Below are 19,626 nucleotides of genomic sequence, written 5' to 3' on the forward strand. Positions count from 1 at the left end.
TGGGCAGGTTCCCCACCCCCACCCTTGCAGCCAGGGGGTTGTCCAATGCCAAGGGTAGAGGGGTGGAGGCTGGACCAGCTAGGAAACAGGGCAGCAGGCAAGGCCTAAGCCAGAGGCGCCGTGGACGGCAGAGAGAAGAGCTGGGCTCTGGAAGCAGAGACTTGGCACTGACCTAAGGAGACAGAGAGTCAAGGTGGATCAAGCAGGGCAGAGCGCGGGGCTGACAGAGGCAGGAGAGGGTAGGAGAGGGTCCCACTTTGCAGACCTGGTATTGCAGACCTGGCGCTTCCCCCCCCCGCCCCCCCCCCCATGCTCAGGGACAAAGGACAGACTCCTCCCGGCCCAGGCACCCTCTTTCCTCACTGGAGACATTCCTGGTGGCTGCTCTGAGCTCATGGTGGGTTGCTGGCAGGGAGCGAAGTGTTGTAAAGTAGGATTTCAGGACGGGGATGTCTACGTACAATCACCTCTGCCTCAGTCTCTCTTTGGCAGCGATTTCCTCTCCTCCCCAGCTCATAGCGAGAGCTGCCATTAAGTCCCACATGGCATAAGCAGCGTGCGGCAGGCCGGGGCTGGAGAGCCAGGACCACTTCCTAGTCCTGAAGGGGACCCAGGGCACACAAAGACACCAGCAGGCCCTAGCTGGTTTGGCTCAGTGGATAGAGCATCGGCCTGTGAACTGAAAGGTCCCAGGTTCGATTCCGGTCAAGGGCACATGCCCAGGTTGTGGGCTCGATCCCCAGTGGGGGATTTGCAGGAGGCAGCCGATCCATGATTCTCTCTCATCATGGATGTTTCTATCTCTCTTTCCCTCTTCCTCTCTGAAATCAATAAAAATATTTTAAAAATAAATAAAATTGCCTTTCTCTTTAAAACACACACACACACACACACACACACACACACCAGCAGACACCTCATTACTCCTGTGGTCCTCAGTTTCCCCTGGATGTCATTTCTGAAAGGAACCCTGGCTACTTCGCTGCTGTCCCTCAAGCCTCAGCATCGCTAGTGAGGACTGGCTGGTCACAGGGACCACCCACCCAGAATCAGGATGACTTAAAACTTGGGACCAGGAATAACCTTGTCAAGGTGGAAACAGGTCAGCAGGCGCAGCCGGGGGCATAGCCCCTGAGTTCCCCCGTTAGAGCAAAGCAGTCCCCAGGTTTATAAGGAAAAGACAGGCTAGGACTAGATACTTCTTCTCCCTACACCAGTGGTCCTCAGACTCACTGTCTATTCGTGTCACCAGGAAGCTTGTGAAAGTCCCTATGAAGGGTGGAAAAATCCCAGTGCCCGGGTTGTAACCCCACCCAAGGAATTAAGTCAGAATCTTGGGGTAGAAGACAGCAAGCATCCGTATTTTATGAGGCCCCCAGGTGATGCCACTGTGTGCCCACGGTTGAGGACCACAGGCCTAGAACAATCCCCTCCCATCACTTTGCGGAGCCGGCTCCTCCCATGGGTCAGCTCTCAGAGTTAGCTCCTCCCAGAGGCCTTCGCTCACCCACCTCATCCAAAGCAGCTCCCGCCAGCCAGTCATTCTCTATCCCTCCCCCTTTTAATGTCCCATGTGGCCTGTCTCATTATTCAAACTTCTCTTAAATGTATGCATGTATCTGTTTATTTTCCATCTCCCTCATTAGGAAGTAAGTTCATAAAGGTGGGCCCTGGACTATCTTTTTCAGCTGTATCCCCACTGCCCTTCACAGTCCCCAGAACCGTAGGGCCCGCCAAACACATTTGATGAATGAAGAATGAATGAATGGATTTGTGGTTACTTCTTCGTGTGTACACAAACATATGTATATACATACATATGCAACAAAAGTGAATGTTTTAAAAAACGACTTCAAATTTAAATTTTAAAACATCATAATTAAAAATCTATAATAATAAAAGCATAATATGCTAATTAGACCAGACGTCCTTCCAGACGACCTTCCGGTCGAAGCTGGGGCTGAGAGGGAAGCCCGGGTCCCGAGTGCTAGAGGGAAGCCGGTGCCAGCAGCTGGGGGAAGGAAGGCCTACTCTTGCACGAATTCGTGCATCGGGCCTCTAGTATGTTTAATATTTTTAATGGTTCTCTCTTTTATAATAATAGTGTGGCTTATTCAAAAGGGCAACAAAACATGTTCATCTGTTCATAAAATGCATTACTTGTTATTGCTCTTGGAAATTCATTCATTGAAGTGCAAAATTCAGTGTAGCCTAACTGGGCAATGGTAAAAGGAGTTTTACTAGTGTCATTTGCAGGACAGTAGTATGATCATATTATACTGCTTTTTAATATTTGCTTATCTAGACTTTATTGGACCTTTAATGCATTATGAATTAGGATTTATCAAAAATTAAAATCCTTTGCCATTTTCTGGATTTTCTCTTAATGATACTTCCAATGACGGTCATGCTGACTTTCTCAAAGTTTTTCCCGTTAGCTTTTTTAAAGTATTTTGGACAAAATTTCTAAAGCCATACATTCCACACTGCTGAAATCTATTTATTTTCTCTACACATTCTTTAAAAATAGAATTGCAGTAAGGTAGCTCTGACAAAACCTGATTATGCACAACTTCAGGAAACATTGAGAATGTGCCATTTTCATCTTCAATTAATCTTGAGATTTACTGTTACTGTATTACTCTTTTCTGAATGCTCTATTGTCATTAAAACTCACAGCCTAAAAGATATTTAAAGATCACCTCGTTTTTGTGTGTTTTTAAAAAACATATGTAAGATGAATGGAGATCAGGAAGGTTGGGCACTTTGCCTGAGATGCTAAAGGAAGTTCGAGGCGACACAAAACACCGAAGTCGCTTTGACCTTCAGCCTAGGATTCTTCCTATGATACCAGCGACCTCTTGAACCTGTCAAGGCATTTTAAGAAAGTAATCTGGTAGCCGAAAGACACCTCAGACCCTCAGAAAACGATAGTGTTTGGTTTCTAAACAGAGTTTAATATTGTTGATTCACACTTCTTTCATTTGACATTCTGAGAACATTGTCTAAAACCACGGCCTGTTTTTTAAAAGTGATTTGCAATGTGTTGTGTGCTCATATCCTGGACTTGGACATACGTTTCCTCTTCCTGGAGCACCCCCTCTCCTGATCCTCACCCTCCATGCCCCCTCCCCGCCATGTGACTAACTCTTTCTATGCCTCAGGTTTCACCTTGCCAGCAGTTCCCCAGGCAGACTCTCCGCGGGGCCCCAGACTAGGTTAGGACCCCTGACCGGTCTCCCCTCCAGCAACTGTGCTTCCTGTCAGCTGCCTCCAGACCTGAGCCCAGAGGAGCCGCCGGTGTGTTTTGCTTGCCAGCGTGTGGCCAGGACTTTGCCGAGTGCCCAAATCCTTGTTGAAAGTAGCATAGGATTTTGCCCTATTTGGGTCCAAACCCATTTCCCTATGGTGGTACACGTAGGTGGTTCATCACGACAAATAATCCCAAGGCAGACAGCTGTGTGTGTGTCTTCATGAGAATTAGGCCGCTCGGTGCCTGCAGTAAAGATAATCCCGTAGAATAGAATCTTGCTTTGTAATTAACATGTTTTCCCCATTGAACTTCCCACAACCTTGTCTGGTGATTATCTCATCTTCCAGATGAGAAAGCTAAGACTCAGAGAGGTGACGTGACTGGCCAAATTCATAAGGAAGGAAGAGTCGTGAGTGGAAACCAGGCCTCCAGGAGGCAGGAGTTGGCCTGTTATTGAGGAAAAGCCTGTGAATGTTGACACAGGATGGCCTCTGCTTGCGTGGGTGGGCTGTTCCTGCCTCCTAAGCTTAGTATGAGGACTAAATAAGTGTGTGTGTGTGTGTGTGTGTGTGTGTGTGTATGTGTGTGTGTGTGTGTGTGTGTGTGTGTGTGTGTTTAACATATAGATGTAGAACCAGCTCTGTCCTCCCTAGCCACATAGGAACCTTGGGCAAGTATCTTAATCTCTCTGAGCCTCAGTCTTCTCACCTGTGAGAGGGGATAATAATAATAATATAACGTCAGCTCTCTGTAGAGAAAGCACAAAGCGCCTGGACTCTAGGAGGCTCTTCATAAACTGTAACAGCTCTCTCCCTGCCATTCTAATCTCTCTAACGTTATAAACCTCTATCTACATTTATATCAATTTATTTGTTCAGTCTTTCTCAGGGGTTTTATCAGCCCAGCAATGAGGAGATGACCCAGATATCTCAGGCCTCTCTGTTGAACATTGGAAACATTAGAATGGCTCTTAAGGCGCTTCCTGGGAAGGCCAGAGCCCTCTGCCTGGCACCTAACTGTGGGAGGTTGGCGGCCCTGCCTTTCCCATCAGGGCACTTTCACTTTTGTGATCTGGAAGTGTATGGCGCCACCTCCTGGCCAGAGGCCCAGAGGCACACTGCACTAAAGGAAAGTGCCCACTTGCTAATGAGACAGCTTTGGGAGGTTCCCCCTACACACACACACACCTCCCTTCACCTTCCTCTCTGGTCAGTTCAATAACACCTGCTACCTGTTTCTATGCTCTGGTCACCTGGTGGGATGTCTGAGGCACAGGCTGGGTCAGCAGTGGACGCTTTCTGAGGTGCAGGAAGACACCCTGGAAAAGCCATTTCCTCCCGGGCCCCCTTGTAAGCTTCTCGGCTTGGAAAATAACAGAGGAGTCTGTGCATCTTCAGTGGAAGCAGCAGCGGTGACGAGAGGAAGGTGAGGTGTTTTGTCTCGGGTTATAAGGCTGGGAGTAGAAAGCCAAGTGGGGAGCTAGGGAGTGGGGAATGGTGAGGCTCAGGCAGAGGGAAGAAGGCACAGGGGGGGACAAGCCTCCTGGGCCGGGCTCCACCTCCCTTTGTCTTTGTCCCGCCGGCATCAGAATCATCCTTTCAACGTCATCACCACTCAAACTGCCGTTTATCAGAAGCCCCTGAAGACACTGTGCCAGGTGTTCTCATATTATTTCATTTCATCTTCTTTCATGCAGTTGTCCTCGTAGTAATCCTTCCAGACGGGTATTCTGTGACTTACAACTGGAAAAGCACAGTTCAGAAAGGTGAAGAACTAGTTTTAGGTAACACAGCCAGTAAACGGGAGGCTGGGTTTGACCAAATCCGTCGCCAAAGCCCTCAGCACGGCACGCCTGCCTTCAGCTCTCCTCCTCCGTCACCTGCGTTTCATGCTCTCGACAGAGGGCATCCTTAGGAGGCGGTGCCAGGTCTAGTCTGCGTCCGGCCACCCCAGGATGAGGGGACCCGAGAGCCACCAGGGTTATTATGGTCTTTAACCACCACTTTTAGATGATCTGGAACCAACTTGCGGGTGGTCCAGACAGCCCACTAATTAGTGAGTCGCCCTCTTTTCACATCACGGGTGTAGATGAAGTCACCTCTGGGACCCTGGGGACCAGCCTGCTTCCCAGGCTCCGTGGACGCAGGTGCAGAGTGAGGTGCGCTGGCCTCTGAGTCCCCCTGGGAAACCGTCCAGGGATGTGGCACCTCCTTCGTCCCCCTAGACCTGTGGTCAGCAAACTGTGGCTCGCGAGCCACATGCGGCTCTTTGGCCCCTTGAGTGTGGCTCTTCCACAAAATACCACGGCCTGGGCGAGTCTATTTTGAAGAAGTGGCGTTAGAAGAAGTTTAAGTTGAAAAAATCTGGCTCTCCAAAGAAATTTCGATCGTTGTACTGTTGATATTTGGCTCTGTGGACTAATGAGTTTGCCGACCCCTGCCCTAGACTCCAGCCCTCTGGTCCTGGGAAGCAAGCCCCTGACCTTGGCTGCCACCTCCCTCTGTATGCTAATGAGCATCACCCAGCACCTCCCCTCCCAGCAGCCTCATGCATATGCACATCCTGTTCTTCTGTTAGGCTGAGACTCGTGCCCACCTGGTCGCCTACCTCAGTACCCCTCCCCTGCCCATCTCCCATTTCTTACCAATCCATTAAGCCCCATCAGCTGCCCTCTCCTCCAGGAAGTCTGCCCCTAGCTCTGTCTCCCTCACCGCTTTCATCTGACTTCAATGGTAGCATTTTATTGATTTGATTTCTGTAATTAATTTTCATTGTAATACCCGTGCACAAAGTTTTGCATACAACGATGGGTACTGGACCCTCACCAAAAGATAATTATCCAGGATGCCCTGGGCATTGAATCCTCCTATCCCTGTAGAGACCCCAGTCAAGCATGTCAAACTCGAGGCCAGGAGGCCAAAACGAGGCATGCGGCCCGCCGGCCTTGACTTTGACATGCTTGTGAGAGGGAGGGCGTTTCTTTTGAGGACACCTGTTTTCACTTTCATTCCAATGAGGTTTGATCCTTCAAGAGCTGCTAGTCCCTGGCGGATTGTCTCGCATGGGGAAGCCTGGTTCTGAGAGCCCAGCTCCTTCCCCAGCTCAGAAGGCAGAGTGAGCCCAGCAGGCACCCTGCAAAGAGAGGCAGGCCTTCAGGAACGCAAAGCAGGCACCTCCACAACCTCTCCTGCTCGAACCAGCAGGGCAGGGGCCTCCGGAGCAAGGTCCCAGCAACTACCGCAAACGCATTAGCCAAGGAAAGTGGAGGGGCTGGGAGGGAGGAATCCTTGGGACAGCAATGGTTGCCCCTTATAGTGATCTGCAGGAGATATGTTGAGGCGCACAACACCCTGCAGGGCAGTGTTTCTAGAATGCTACCTTTTATGTAAAAAGGGGGGATGGAATTAAATATGTATTGCTTATATTTTTCAAAAAGAAACAGCATGACAACAGTAATTAGAATGGTCACCTTTATATAAGAGGAAGGGAGTAGAGAGGGCACAGGAATTGAAATGGGTCTTCTGAACTCTGTTCTGTGACTGTGGAAAGCACATAAATGCTTTGCATAATTAACAAAAGGAAATAGTAAAATCAGAAAAGGAGAACAATGAGCAAGCTCTAATCAACGTCGGTGCATAATCACACAGAGAAAAAAAAAAACAACTTCAGGTGACTTCAGAACACGTTGCTGACTGCATATGCCTAGCAGGATATACTGCAAAGACCTTTTAAAAATCCCAAATAATTTTAAAACGATCATCAGTCGTTTTATTGTTGGCAGTTGCATTTACTTCCTCCACAATCAGCAGTTCTCCAGTTCAGCGCTGGTCCCCGGGCTGGTGTAAACCCCCAGGACCTTCCATCACAGTGGCAGGAACCAGCCTGGGCTCCCCATGCTTGTGTCCCCAGGGCCTGGTTCATAGCAGGCCCTCAATGAGCACGTGTTGGGTGGAAATGAAGTTCAAGGCACTAGGATTCTTCTCAAATTAGCAATAGGCCTCTGAGACCTGTGGCTCTTCACTGCAGGCCTCCTCGGTTCTTTGCACGGCACCAGCCAGGATTCTGCCTTCTTGGCCTCTGTCTGTCCTGTGGACCGGGCTCTCCCCTTCTGCCTCTCGGCTTCAAACTCATGCTCCTATCCCATTTTGCCATGTAGCAGTCATTTACTTTAGTTTTTTAATTGATGAGAGAGAGAGAGAGAGAGAGAGAGAGAGAGAGAGAGAGAGAGAAACATGGATTTGTTCTTCCACTTGTATCTGTATGCATTCATTGGTTGATTCTTATCTGATCAAATCCGCAAACCTGGCGTATCAGGGATGACACTCTAATTGAGCTACCCGGCCAGGGCTAGTCCTGTGCTTTTTACAAAGGGGTTTTTACATTAATTATCCTGCCCCCGAACCCTGTTTTAAAGCTCTGTTTTCCAAATAAAGAAACAGATTGGATGAGGTTACTTGTCAAGGCTCCGCTGCTAGTGAATGATGTCGCTCCGGTCAAAAGTTCTTCGGACAGATATGGATTCCAATCCATTACTGACTCTGTTGGTTTCAGCAAATCATTCATTAATTCTCTCATTTGCCCACTGGGTGAGGCACTGTGTGGTGCTGAGAACACAGAGGTGACTAGAGAATCTAGACACTGTTCTCCAGGGAGAAGTGAGGCTCCATTTCCCCACCTGTCAAATGGGAATCATAGCTCTCTAGTTATAACACAACACCAGTATAATTAGAATATATTAGCATATATGTAGATGTAGGAGGATAGTTTACACCAACAAGCTAGGCCAGTGATCGGCAAACTCGTTAGTCAACAGAGCCAAATATCAACAGTACAACCATTGAAATTTCTTTGGAGAGCCACATTTTTTAAACTTAAACTTCTTCTAACGCCACTTCTTCAAAATAGACTCACCCAGGCCGTGGTACTTTGTGGAAGAGCCACACTCAAGGGGCCAAAGAGCCGCATGTCGCTCGTGAGCCGCAGTTTGCCGACCACTGAGCTAGGCAAAGCTTTGAGACACCCATGGTACTTCCAGATGCCAGAAGGGGAGATGATCTGGGGGCCCTGGCACAGCACTGCCTCTTTCTAGAACATGGAAGTCCAGAGGCGTTTGCTGAGCACTGACCAGGGCCTTCCCCGAGCTAAGCAATGAAAAGGTTCTCCCACACTGTGAGACAGAACCAGGACCATGGATCAATGACCCATGGCTTCCAGGTACATGTCTGACGCGCTGAGAGTGCCTCACAGGTGATCCAGGTTAGGATGTAAACTTGAGTGATTTTTAAACTCATGGTCTTTCAAGACAGAGAGATCTGGGTTCAAGTCCCGCCCTGCCATTTGCTAGCTAGTGACTCTGGATGAGTTCCTTACCTGAGCTGCTCCAAGTCAAAAATAAGTGTTATGCTAGTGCCTCATAGGACTTCTGGGGCTATCAACTGAAGCCATGTATTCAAACCCCTTAAAACAGAACCTAACACCTAGTAGGAACTCTTAAGTAACCCCTACAGCCAGTTGCTTCTACTATCACACGTCTTGAGTTTCTCCCTGCCTGAAAGACACACATGTCTTCTAGAACATCCAGTGCGGTCAAGGCTGTATTGAGTGGAGAAGCAGAAGGGGCCCACCCTGGTTCCTACCCTGAGCCCCAGTGCAAATCTCCCTCCTCAGGGCTCAGCTCCAAGGAGTCCAGCTGGGTGCATCTGGCTGGGGAGATTAAATTATTTTTGAATTCCTAACTGAATGTTCTTTTAATGGAAACTTAATGACAGGCATTGAAATAGATTTCCTCCCTAACCCCTCCTCCGGGCGCCCCCCTCCCCAAGGCTCTGTGTTGCCCAGTTCCCGATAACCTTTATTCCCTACCCCTGGACTTTTATCTCCCCAGTGACAAACAGCCCTGGCCGGACAGAAAGAGGAAATTCCAGTCATTGTTCTCCAACTTCTGGCTTCCAAAATAAAATGCTCTATCTCCCCTGTCAAGCTTTGATTGACACACACTTCCTGGAATGGCAGACGGCAACGGCCCAGGGGCGGGGCCAAGGGTTCATTTGCATGCTTTGCTTCAGAGGTTTTTCAGAACATTTATTCCAAATGGGGGAAGATTCCCCATGCTGGCCACCGAATCCCCTTGTTTGGGACCCAGCTCCTGTGTTATGAAAAACCTGCCCACACCATCTACCTGGGGAAATTCTTCCAGGGCCTGTTCCACACCCACCAGCCACGGAAACAGACAGGGATCATCTCACATCTTAGAGTTGGCCACTGAGAGAGGATCTGTTCCTCATCCTTTCTCTCTTGAGAAATCAATGGTTAGACCATCTCCCAAATCTTAACTCTGAATATTGGAGCTTGAGCCAACCTAAGTACAGGAAGATAAAACCAGGATCCCACTCTCCAAGTCTAAGTCCCCATAGCAACAGAGATAAATCAGGCAAGTTAAGCGGAATCAGTACCAAGGAAAACTTTGAATAAGGCAATGCATCATGGGATGCAGTTTTATTTTTTTAAGGAATAAGAAATGCTGAATTCCTTGTGAAATGGATAGATCAGTGAATGTGGTCATTGGCTCACCTGTAGCTATAGTGAGACTGATGTAGTCAGGCCCTGCTGGGTACAATGGTACCACATTGGAATAAAAAGCCTACTGTCAGCATCGCCAAGTTGGCCTTCTGGAACCTTCTGTTTCCCATGTATTTTCTTTACTCACTGAGCTCCTGGGTAACCCTCTCCCTCTGAATGTCCAGGGTTTTTATGCTGCTTTGGGGTTCCAGCCACCCCTTAGTACTATCAGCAGTAGCTGGGTGGGAAGGGGGCATTTCCCAAGGGGTTCCTTTGATGTCTGTTAATGGTTGCTAGAGGGTCAATGGGAATTTACATTTCAAAAGGAGACCCACCCACGTGGCAGAAATGCCTTAATTATGATATGGAAGCAGATGAGCTTCCACCAAATAGCCCAGAAATAAATGCCAATCACAGAGCTTCCAGCTGTCATGCAGCATCCCTAACAATCAAAAGAAACAGGTTGTTTGGGTCATCTTACTCCCAGCAGTCCCCAGGTGCTACCGGCACGGACAAGAAGGAATGTGTTCTGGTGTGAAGGACCCAGTCCGTACATTTCTCTCCAGTTTACAGAGGGACTAGCATCCTAAAGCCTCATACAGGGGGCCAGCAGAGAACTCCAGCTCCCTCAGGCTCCACAGTCCTGATTTCCTTCCCTTTTATCCGTAGATTAAACCGCTATGCCAACACACAGGCACAGAGCAATCTCCCGTGTGGGCCAGCTGCGTCACTGTGATGGCCACCAACTAATTGTGCAACCCTGAACGCAGCAGACTGCCCACTGGTCTTGGTCAGAAGGATCAGGTTGGGTGGCTGGATCCGTACAAATGCAACCCCAGGCCCGGGCAGACAAAGCCGTCCCTACCGACAAGTGCTGGCAGCTGCCACTCTATGTGCCAAGATGCACTGGAGGGGTGTGTCGGGTGGCACAGGACGCACATGCGGGCAGCCGAGCTCATTTCCTCCTGGGAAGCTGAAGCCGGGACATCTGCATCCTACTGGCCAGCCCCCCAGCCCTCCCACTGCTCCCCGGAGAAAGTCCACTCTCAGCAAGAGGGTTTCCATCAGCTGGCCCCTCACATTGATGCTCAATGACTGACATTTTTAGAAAGAACGTTCATTACCAGAGATTTAATATGTTAATCATCACACTCAAAACAGATTGATTCCTAAGCAGCTTTGAGTACCATCCTTTCGAGAATACATTCAAAATCACATAGGTGGGCAACTAAGACATTCACAGTAAAACCTTCCCCTAATGATCAGTCCTGCCTGGCTGGCATGGCTCAGTGGTTGAGTGTTGACCTATGAACCAGAAGGTCATGGTTCAATTCCTGGTCAGAGCATATGCCTGGCTTGTGGGCTTGACCTCAATAGGGGGCATGCAGAAGGCAGACGATCAATGATTCTCTCTCATCATTGATATTTCTATCTCTTCCTCTCTGAAATCAATAAAAATATATTTAAAAAATTTTTTAAAGATCAATCCTTACATTAAGTTGATTCCTTTCAGGAAGATGCGGTATTGGCCCTTAGAGACAGGAAGACCTAACGCTTTCCTCACTGCGGGGCCACATCCCATTCCCTTTCACACTTTTTCTCCTTTAGAAGCAGCATGTCAATACCAACCCCAGGCACAAAAACACAAATACGGTTTTTCTCAGAAGCGTTAGAGGTACCTTCCCTTCTAAACTGAGTTTTCCCCTTTAAACTCCTCCTTGCCTTCTTGGGAGATCAGGAGATACTCTTTTAATACATTCATGGCCCTTTATCCCATGAATACAAATGGAAAGAAATATCACCACTATTTTCAAACCAAGCATTCTTTCTTGCAGGAAAGTGTTCATGGAAATTCTGGAGCGATGATCTAGCTTCTGTGTAAATATACCACATGAGGTCGTTTGGGCCAAAACCCAGCTTGGGCAGCAGCGTGTGGATATGCCGTAAAGCAGGTTGGGCTTGGAGCTCCTCTCCACATTGGGGATGGAGAGATACAGAGTCCATGGACTGAGCCATCCCTTGTTCCTCCAGAAACAGTGTGACCCAGGTTGAGATGGGAGCTCCAACGACAAGGGCTCGAGAGGGTCAGAGCCCCACAGCTGTTCTTTGTGGAACAGTCTTTTCGTATTGTCTTTGATTGGTTCAGTTCCCCCAACTCAGGAGACAATCTTTCCTTTGATAAAAGTCAATGTTAAAATAAAAGTGACTTGCAGATGACATGATACTGTATAGGGAGAACCCTAAAGATTCCACCAAGAAACTAGCCAGTCAGAGAAAGACAAGTACCATATGATCTCACTTATATGTGGAATTCAATGAACAAAATAAACTAAAACAAAATAGATACAGATACAGAGAACAAACTGACAGCTATCAGAGAGGAGGGGCGTTGGGGTGAAAAAATGAAGGGATTAAGCACACACAAAAAAAACAAAAACACAAAAAACTCATAGACACAGATAACAATAGGATGATTACCAGAGGGAAATGGGTGTAGAGGTAGGTAGAAGAGGGTAAAGGAGAGAAAAATGGTGATGGAAGGAGACTTGACTTGGGGTGGTGAACACACAATACAATATACAGATGATTTATTATAGAATTGTACACCTGAAACTTACATAATTTTATTAACTAATGTGACCCCCAAAATTCAATAAAATTTTTAAAAAAATAAATAAAGTGACTTATTTATCAGTAGAATGAAGACAAGAATATGTTTTTTCCTTGATCCTATATAAAGCTCGTAACTTCTTCAAGGAACCTTTTAAAAAGACCTCATCTGATCTCCTGAGACTTTTGATGATTTTTGTCTGTTTCTATTAACATTGCATAATTTTAAATAATCATATTCAAGTGAGCTCCCATGACTTCTATATTCCAGCTTCCTACAAATACAATGCATGTTCTACTGCACTAGCCTTGTAGAGTCTTGTAGAATCACGGTTATGGAGTTCAGGGGCATTGTGCTGGTGCCGTGGGTGGCAAACTGCGGCTCGTGAGCCACATGCGGCTCTTTGGCCCCTTGAGTGTGGCTCTTCCACAAAATACCACGGCCTGGGCGAGTCTATTTTGAAGAAGTGGCGTTAGAAGAAGTTTAAGTTTAAAAAATTTGGCTCTCAAAAGAAATTTCAATCGTTGTACTGTTGATATTTGGCTCTGTTGACTAATGAGATTGCCGACCACTGTGCTGGTGGACTTGGAAGGCTTTTGTCTGCTTTCATACCCCCACATTGTTGATTGCTTCATCGTGCTGCTAGTCACTATGTGTGTTCGAAACTTGGCTTTCCTTGTGTTGAAAAGCCGCTGCTACATCTTAGTGTCATCTGTCTCGTTGACTTCTGACAAAGTGAAGTTGGGGTTGTCGTAGCCTCTCTTCATCTTGGCTCTCGCATGTCTCTCATTATAAAGGCACATGGCACAGTGAGGGGTGTCCACTTCCACTGTTTTGCTGAAGTTATGGAAATCCACGCGGTATTTCCCTTCCTTGGTCTTGGACACGATGGGAGCAAATCGGTAGCCCCAAAGCACCTCTTCTGGGACATAGGATGTCCGGACTTGGCAGGTGGCGCTGGTGGACTCCACGGTGCCATCTAAAAACACCACTAACTCAAAGTCCTGCTGGAGAAGCGTTTCTGCCGCCATGTCGAAGAAGGGGCTGTTGTGATCAATGATGTGGTAAATGGTCAGTGGGGAGATGAAGAACAAATTTTCATTCCCGGCATCGACTATGAAGTTGATATTGGTCTGGTCCAAAATAATGGTCTCTCCCTCAGGAGTGACCGTGGTCTTCAGAAGCTTCCCATAGATGTGACTGCCAATGAGGAGGCTCTTCCGGAGGTTGGCCACTCGGATGAGGAGACACAGCTTTCCGCCCCGCTTACTGATCACGGCATTCTTGCTGAAGGTAATGGTCTTCGCACGCTTTTTGGGTCTGGAGATCTTGGCTAAAATGGCGCCACACATGAAGGAATTGATGATGACTCCGAGTATAGACTGGAAGATGAGCAGGAAGATGGCGGTGCCACACTGTTCGGTCACACACCTGAATCCATAGCCAATAGTCACTTGCGTTTCCAGAGAAAACAGAAAAGCTGAGGTCAAACCATTAATGTTGTCCACGCAAGGGGTGTGGTTGTCTGGTGGATGGAACTCGGGGAGATCTTTGTGAATATAGGCCACAGCGTACCACAGGAGGCCAAAGAGGAACCAGCTCCCCAAGAAGGCTGTGATGAAGATGGTCATCTTGTATCTCCATTTGAGGTCAAGCACCGTCGTCCAAATGTCCACAAAGAATATGAACCTTGTCTGTGCCTCCACATTGCCAAACTCTATGTTGCACCTTCCATCTTTGGAAACCAGCCTTGTTCTTCGCCGAGGGTGCCCCAAAAAGCGAGTGACAAACCATTTCCGAAGATGTTTGAACATTCTTTCTGTCAACACCTTGATCTGAGAACACATCAAAGAAAAACAAACAAAATAAAATTGTATTTAGAGCAGCAGTGACGTGAGTGACGCCCATAAAGAGCTACCTGTTTATGAAAAGACATTCCAAACAATCTGGGTTACTGACCATTTGGCAAGCTGACAAGTTTATTCTGGATGCCACAATTCTATTTTCAATAGAAACTTTCCACCAGAAGGCCATATTGCTTAAATATAAAGAGGAAAACTAATCCAATGAGAGAGAATTGGAAGGAATCTAAGAGGGTTCCTGATCTTAATGGCACACACCTTCAAAAAGTTTGTGATAACCATCATGACCAGTACTCTGATATTTTTATATTATTCTTTAAATGAGATCTCCCTTAAAAAAATAAAGTTAGGTTGGGGGGATGAGAATAGATAAACCAAAGAAATGATATACTTATATGCATAGCCCATGGACACGGTATGCAATAGGGTAGTGAAGACCTGAGGGGGATGGTGAATAAGAGTTGGGAGAAGAGGGATTGGGGGGTGGGGTGGCGGAATGGAAGATGTCTGTAATACTATCAACAATAAAATATATATTTTAAAAATTAATTTAGCTTTATATTAAGCAAAAATATCTGAAAGCAGAAGCTTGATGCACTACTTACATTTTTTGTAATATATAAAAATAAGTAACTATGAAAAAAACAGCTCATAAATATACTACGTAAGCCATCTTGTGCACTGCTAGAGACATATACATATCAAGAGGAATCCTGATTTCATTCAGTTCTCTCATTTATTAAATGAAGGAACTGAGACTCAGCTAATCCCAATGACCCATCCAGGCATGTACCTAACAAAGCGGCAGGAGGACACCGAGAGCATGAGGGTCCCTGCTGGTCAGTCCAGAAGAGCCTCTCCCCCACTGCCTCTCGGTTATGAAATTTTCTTTTCGAAAGTTAAATTTCCCTGAGACATTTTCAGACAAGCATTAATCAACTTCCTTTTTGTGTTAATGCGGGATGCTGTTTAGAGCCCAGTTCCTCAGTATAGTTTGGTCAAGTCCTACCATCTGATGGCAGAAGTTTTCTCAGTTCATCTGTTAGCCTGTTTCTACTCTCTCTCTAGCCAACATCCCCCCAAAAGCAGTACGGTGGTCACCAGCAATATCTCACACGTCCTTCCCTAAAAGGACTGGGAGCTCTGGCTTCAATTCTAATACTCTGTGAGGGTAGGATCGTGTTTTACTCACTCTTCCCCAGCTGCTGGCACAGTCTATATGTTAGTATTTAGTATAAAAACATAAATGAAATAAGTCAGTGAATGAATTAAGCTCCTCAGCTGCTATCTGATCAATGGTTTCTTATCGATGGCATTATTTTGACTTCCACTTTATAGCAAAAGAATGAAGGGATTGCCCCCTAAACAGCCAACGATGATGACACCTGGGGACATAAACACAAGACTACCTCCTCCCTTAGGCGTGCCTACCGCCACTCTAAGCTCATTCACCACGGTGAGCCATGTCTTCGTGATATTTTGAATTAAATGCAAATATGTTTCTAAAATAGATTTCAAAACCCCCTTCAAAAATGTGTTTATTCATACAAAGTAGGAAGCGAAACCAACTCAGTGATAAACTTTAAACAAAACTGATATTCCACAGTTTCTTGCTCATGGTCTTAGACCAGGTGAAAACACAAGCCAACAACTAAGTAGAAGTGGTGAAGAGAAAACCACAGCTGTGGTGATTTGAAATTTTGAGGACAGGTTCTAAAGATATATATTCTTTTAATGCTACCAGGAGAGCAAACAGCAGTGCCTGCCCTCATCCCACCCAACCCTCACTGACCTCAAGTCCCCGTGAGTATTAGGTGATGGTCCCAAATTGGACTCATGGAGGAAGACGTAAGCTCCTCCTTTCTCACTCTCTCCCCTTTCTCTGCAGACACAGCCTTTAGCCTTGCTTACATTCACTGGGACTGTCTCCCTTTCTCGGGTTCATGGAAGCGCATAGCGTGTCAAAACCTCTTCATAGAGTGGCCCTCACACAAGGTACTAAAATCTAAAGCCAACATTTATCAATTGAATCCACATTGTCTTTGTCATACATTATCATTTCAGAGATGGCTCCTAACACACCAACTTCTGGGTTTTCCCCCACTGCCCTTTTCCAGTCTCTCTTAAATCTGTGGTCTTAGAGCAGGTGAAAACACAAGAAGCCAACACCAAGTAGAAGTGGTGAAGAGACAACCACAGCTGTGGCGATTTGAAATTTTGAGGACAGGCTCATTTCACTTTGGACGATAAAGAATATTTCTGTAGAGTGAATAAGTACCCCCTGACTTATCTCTCTGTTTTGTGTTCCCAATGTCCACACACTCCCTGCTTGCTCAAGAAGATCTATGAGACAACGGCAACCGATGCTTTCCTCAGGTGGTTCGCACTTACCTTCATCCTAAACATATTCTGACCTGAAGCATCCATGGCTGGGCAAGGCAAGGCAAGGAAGCGGTGTTGGGAGCTGGCCTCTGGATGCAGGCTGATTTGTTTTAGACCCAGCTTAATATAGTTTATTCTTCCGTCAGTGGACTGATGCTAATTTGTACTAGCTTGAAAACACTTCATTGGATAGTGGAGTTGTGTGGTATAACCAAAGCAATTGTTTGTTCTCAGACCAAGCCCCAGCCTGGGTATGTATTTTATCTTTCGAAACCTCGCATGGCTTGAATACCGTCATGCTAAGACATGACAAGCCGCCAGCTGAGGTCCCTGGGCAGCAGGCATGCTGTGTTCTGACATTTCTCTCCTCTCCTTGCCACGCTCGGTGGCTCCCCTGCTGTGTCGCCCAGGTCGTGCCCAAGAACTTTGACCAGAAACAATTAGTTATCCTCAATCTCCCAGACTCTGCCCTGACACCCTGAGATGGTGAGACGTCCAGGTGTTCACAAAGACACAAGTGAAAACATAGACACAGGTAAGTACATATTTGTAAGATGAAAGTAAGATCACACCAGGAAGCAACAAGATACCATGTTAATCTCTCTGGACAACAGTCCCCGTTACGTAAGAAAGTGAAATTTATAAGCAGCCTTTATTGTTGGATTTTAAAAAATAAAATCTGGCCTTTATGAAAGGTACTTTCCACATATACCATTTATTTATTTATTCAGAGAGTGAGAAGAATTATACCTAGAGAAAGCAAGACTACAGGATAAATTCATCCTCTGACCAAAGCCATCATTTACACGGCAGACCCCAATGTACACAGCACACATCCAACTTTGCTTAGACAGTGGCATTTAACCCAACCACAGACAAAGCCCATATGTATTTTTTAAACTATTGGTTGATTCGAGATTGGCCCTGGTGTCTGGGTTATGTAACACCCACAGATTTTAGGTTACTTTCTATTGAAATCAGTAAATCTTAATGGCAAGCAAAGGGCTGTATATTAGCTAATATTTACCAAGGTATTCGGAGTGGCCTGGCAAAGCAAGTGAATGATTCAAGAATTCAGCATTAGCGTTCTGTAAACAGTGCACTCTCAGAAAATAAACTTTTTGTAAGCTTTTCAAACACTGAGTGTATGCTCATCATGTTGGATTTCAAAGACAAATAGAACTTGGTTCCTGTTCTCAAGGGGCTCACAGTTGAATGGGAACATGAGGTCCGGAAATCGGCCGTTGCAACGTGATTGGTTTGTATAATGCCCAAAGGAACACCTTTCCTAAAAGACCTCTGTCAGATGGGTATCCATCCCCTGCAAAAACACATCAACTGACAAAACACTCATTGCCTTTACGTGTACTTTCATGTATTTGTCTATGATTAGCCAACACTGATATTTGATACTGTGATATGTACCAGGTACCATGCGAGACACCAGGGAATCATCCTGTGGAAGTTTCCAGTCCAGTGTGGGGGTAGGAGATGCAAATGAACTGGAAAAAACAACAGTCAGTATGATACCAACCAGGATAGAAAAAAGTGGGAGTGATTTGGGGGGCACCTCATCTGAGGATGCTGAGGCCTGAAGATGGCATTAGGAGACGCTTAGTAGGAACTCTATACATGTGTGTTGACTGAAGATAAATCAATTAATCAATGTGTGCATAAATGCAATGAGTTTGCTGTCACTATGTGGCTCCTGACTGAGATATTTTAGGAGAGATGGTCCTGTGCCTTCTTAACCAATATAACTGAGCAAACACTCTACTTATTGAACATCTACCATGTACCTGGTGCTAGACTAGGAAACCAAGATGGTAACAGTGCCTGCTCTCAAGTTGCTCCAGGTTAACTACGTCGATAACCACAGTACAGCAGGTGTGCCACCCAGAAAGGGTTGAGAACAGGGTTTTAAAAGCAGCCACCGAAGAGGAGACCCAACAGGCCGGGTGCCAAGCTGATACTCTTCAACACACCTTTGCCAGGAGCGCAAACAGGTGCCCTGACTAGGAGGACTTCCTGTTTTCTATGAAAACGGTCTCACGCTGTTGGAGGATGGCCACCCAGCTGGATTTGCAAACCCTCAGAGCCCCGAGGAGCCTCAGTCATCCAGTCCCCTCACCCCTCGAACTACCTTTTTAATATCTGGAACCTATGGTTGGCAGAAGGCGTCATGACCCATTTGCTCGGTGATTCCGAGAGAAGTTATTTCTGATGCCTTTTGCACCATCAGGCAGCTCACTTGGGGTCAGCCTGGGTTCTTAAATAGAACTTGGCAAAGCCAGTGGAAACAAGTTTTCCTGGCCTCATGGGCATGTAAAGGGGCATCTGAACCTCAGGACTCTGCCAGCCTAGATTGGAGAATCCACTTTAGGAAGAGCCCACCTTTGGCTTGAGTGTCTGCTCATGCCCTGTCCACCATAGAGCCCCAAGTCTTCTGTGTCCAGGGTGGGGGTGCCACACAGGCCTTCCTGGGCACCTGGCTCCGTCCAGAGAAGTGAGCTTGGGAACAAGAGCCAGGGAATCACAAGGTCTATGGTGTTGGTGCTCTCCCAAGGCACACTGCATTCTGCAGGTGCCTCCGGAGCCAGCTGGTCCAGTAGCATCGGCTGGATAACTACAGAGGTGGGCCATGCACGGGACTAACAGTGGATGGGAGACCTGGTCCAGGGTGCTCATAGCATAGGCCATAACCAAAGGCAGCATGGCAGAGTGGAAGGAATTCCAGCTTGAGGACTCACAGACATGGATTTGAACCCCAGTTCTGTCACTTAACGACCAGATGGCCTGATCAAGCCACTTAACCTTACTGAGCCTCCGTTTCCTCACCTGTGAAATGGCTATAATACTTTCAAAGGTGTGTTTTAAATGCAATCCTATATGTAAAATTCCTAAAACACAGAGATTGTACAATCAATAGTAGCAACTGTTATTAATTCAGAAATCGAAGC

At 46.7% G+C, this 19,626-nt stretch overlaps 1 protein-coding gene across 1 annotated transcript; it reads right to left on the reverse strand.

Annotated features, from left to right (window-relative positions):
• Positions 1-13,117: 13,117 nt before the first annotated feature.
• KCNJ1 (potassium inwardly rectifying channel subfamily J member 1) lies at positions 13,118-14,657 on the reverse strand (the record flags this gene model as incomplete). The annotated part of the gene is made up of 1 exon (XM_079762312.1): positions 13,118-14,657. Exon 1 carries the CDS (start codon positions 14,267-14,269, stop codon positions 13,118-13,120), a length of 1,152 nt encoding a protein of 383 aa, XP_079618438.1. The 5' UTR covers positions 14,270-14,657.
• Positions 14,658-19,626: the final 4,969 nt, after the last annotated feature.

Source organism: Cnephaeus nilssonii (assembly GCF_951640355.1).
Source record: "Cnephaeus nilssonii genome assembly, chromosome: 22".
Lineage (NCBI taxonomy): Eukaryota > Metazoa > Chordata > Mammalia > Chiroptera > Vespertilionidae > Cnephaeus > Cnephaeus nilssonii.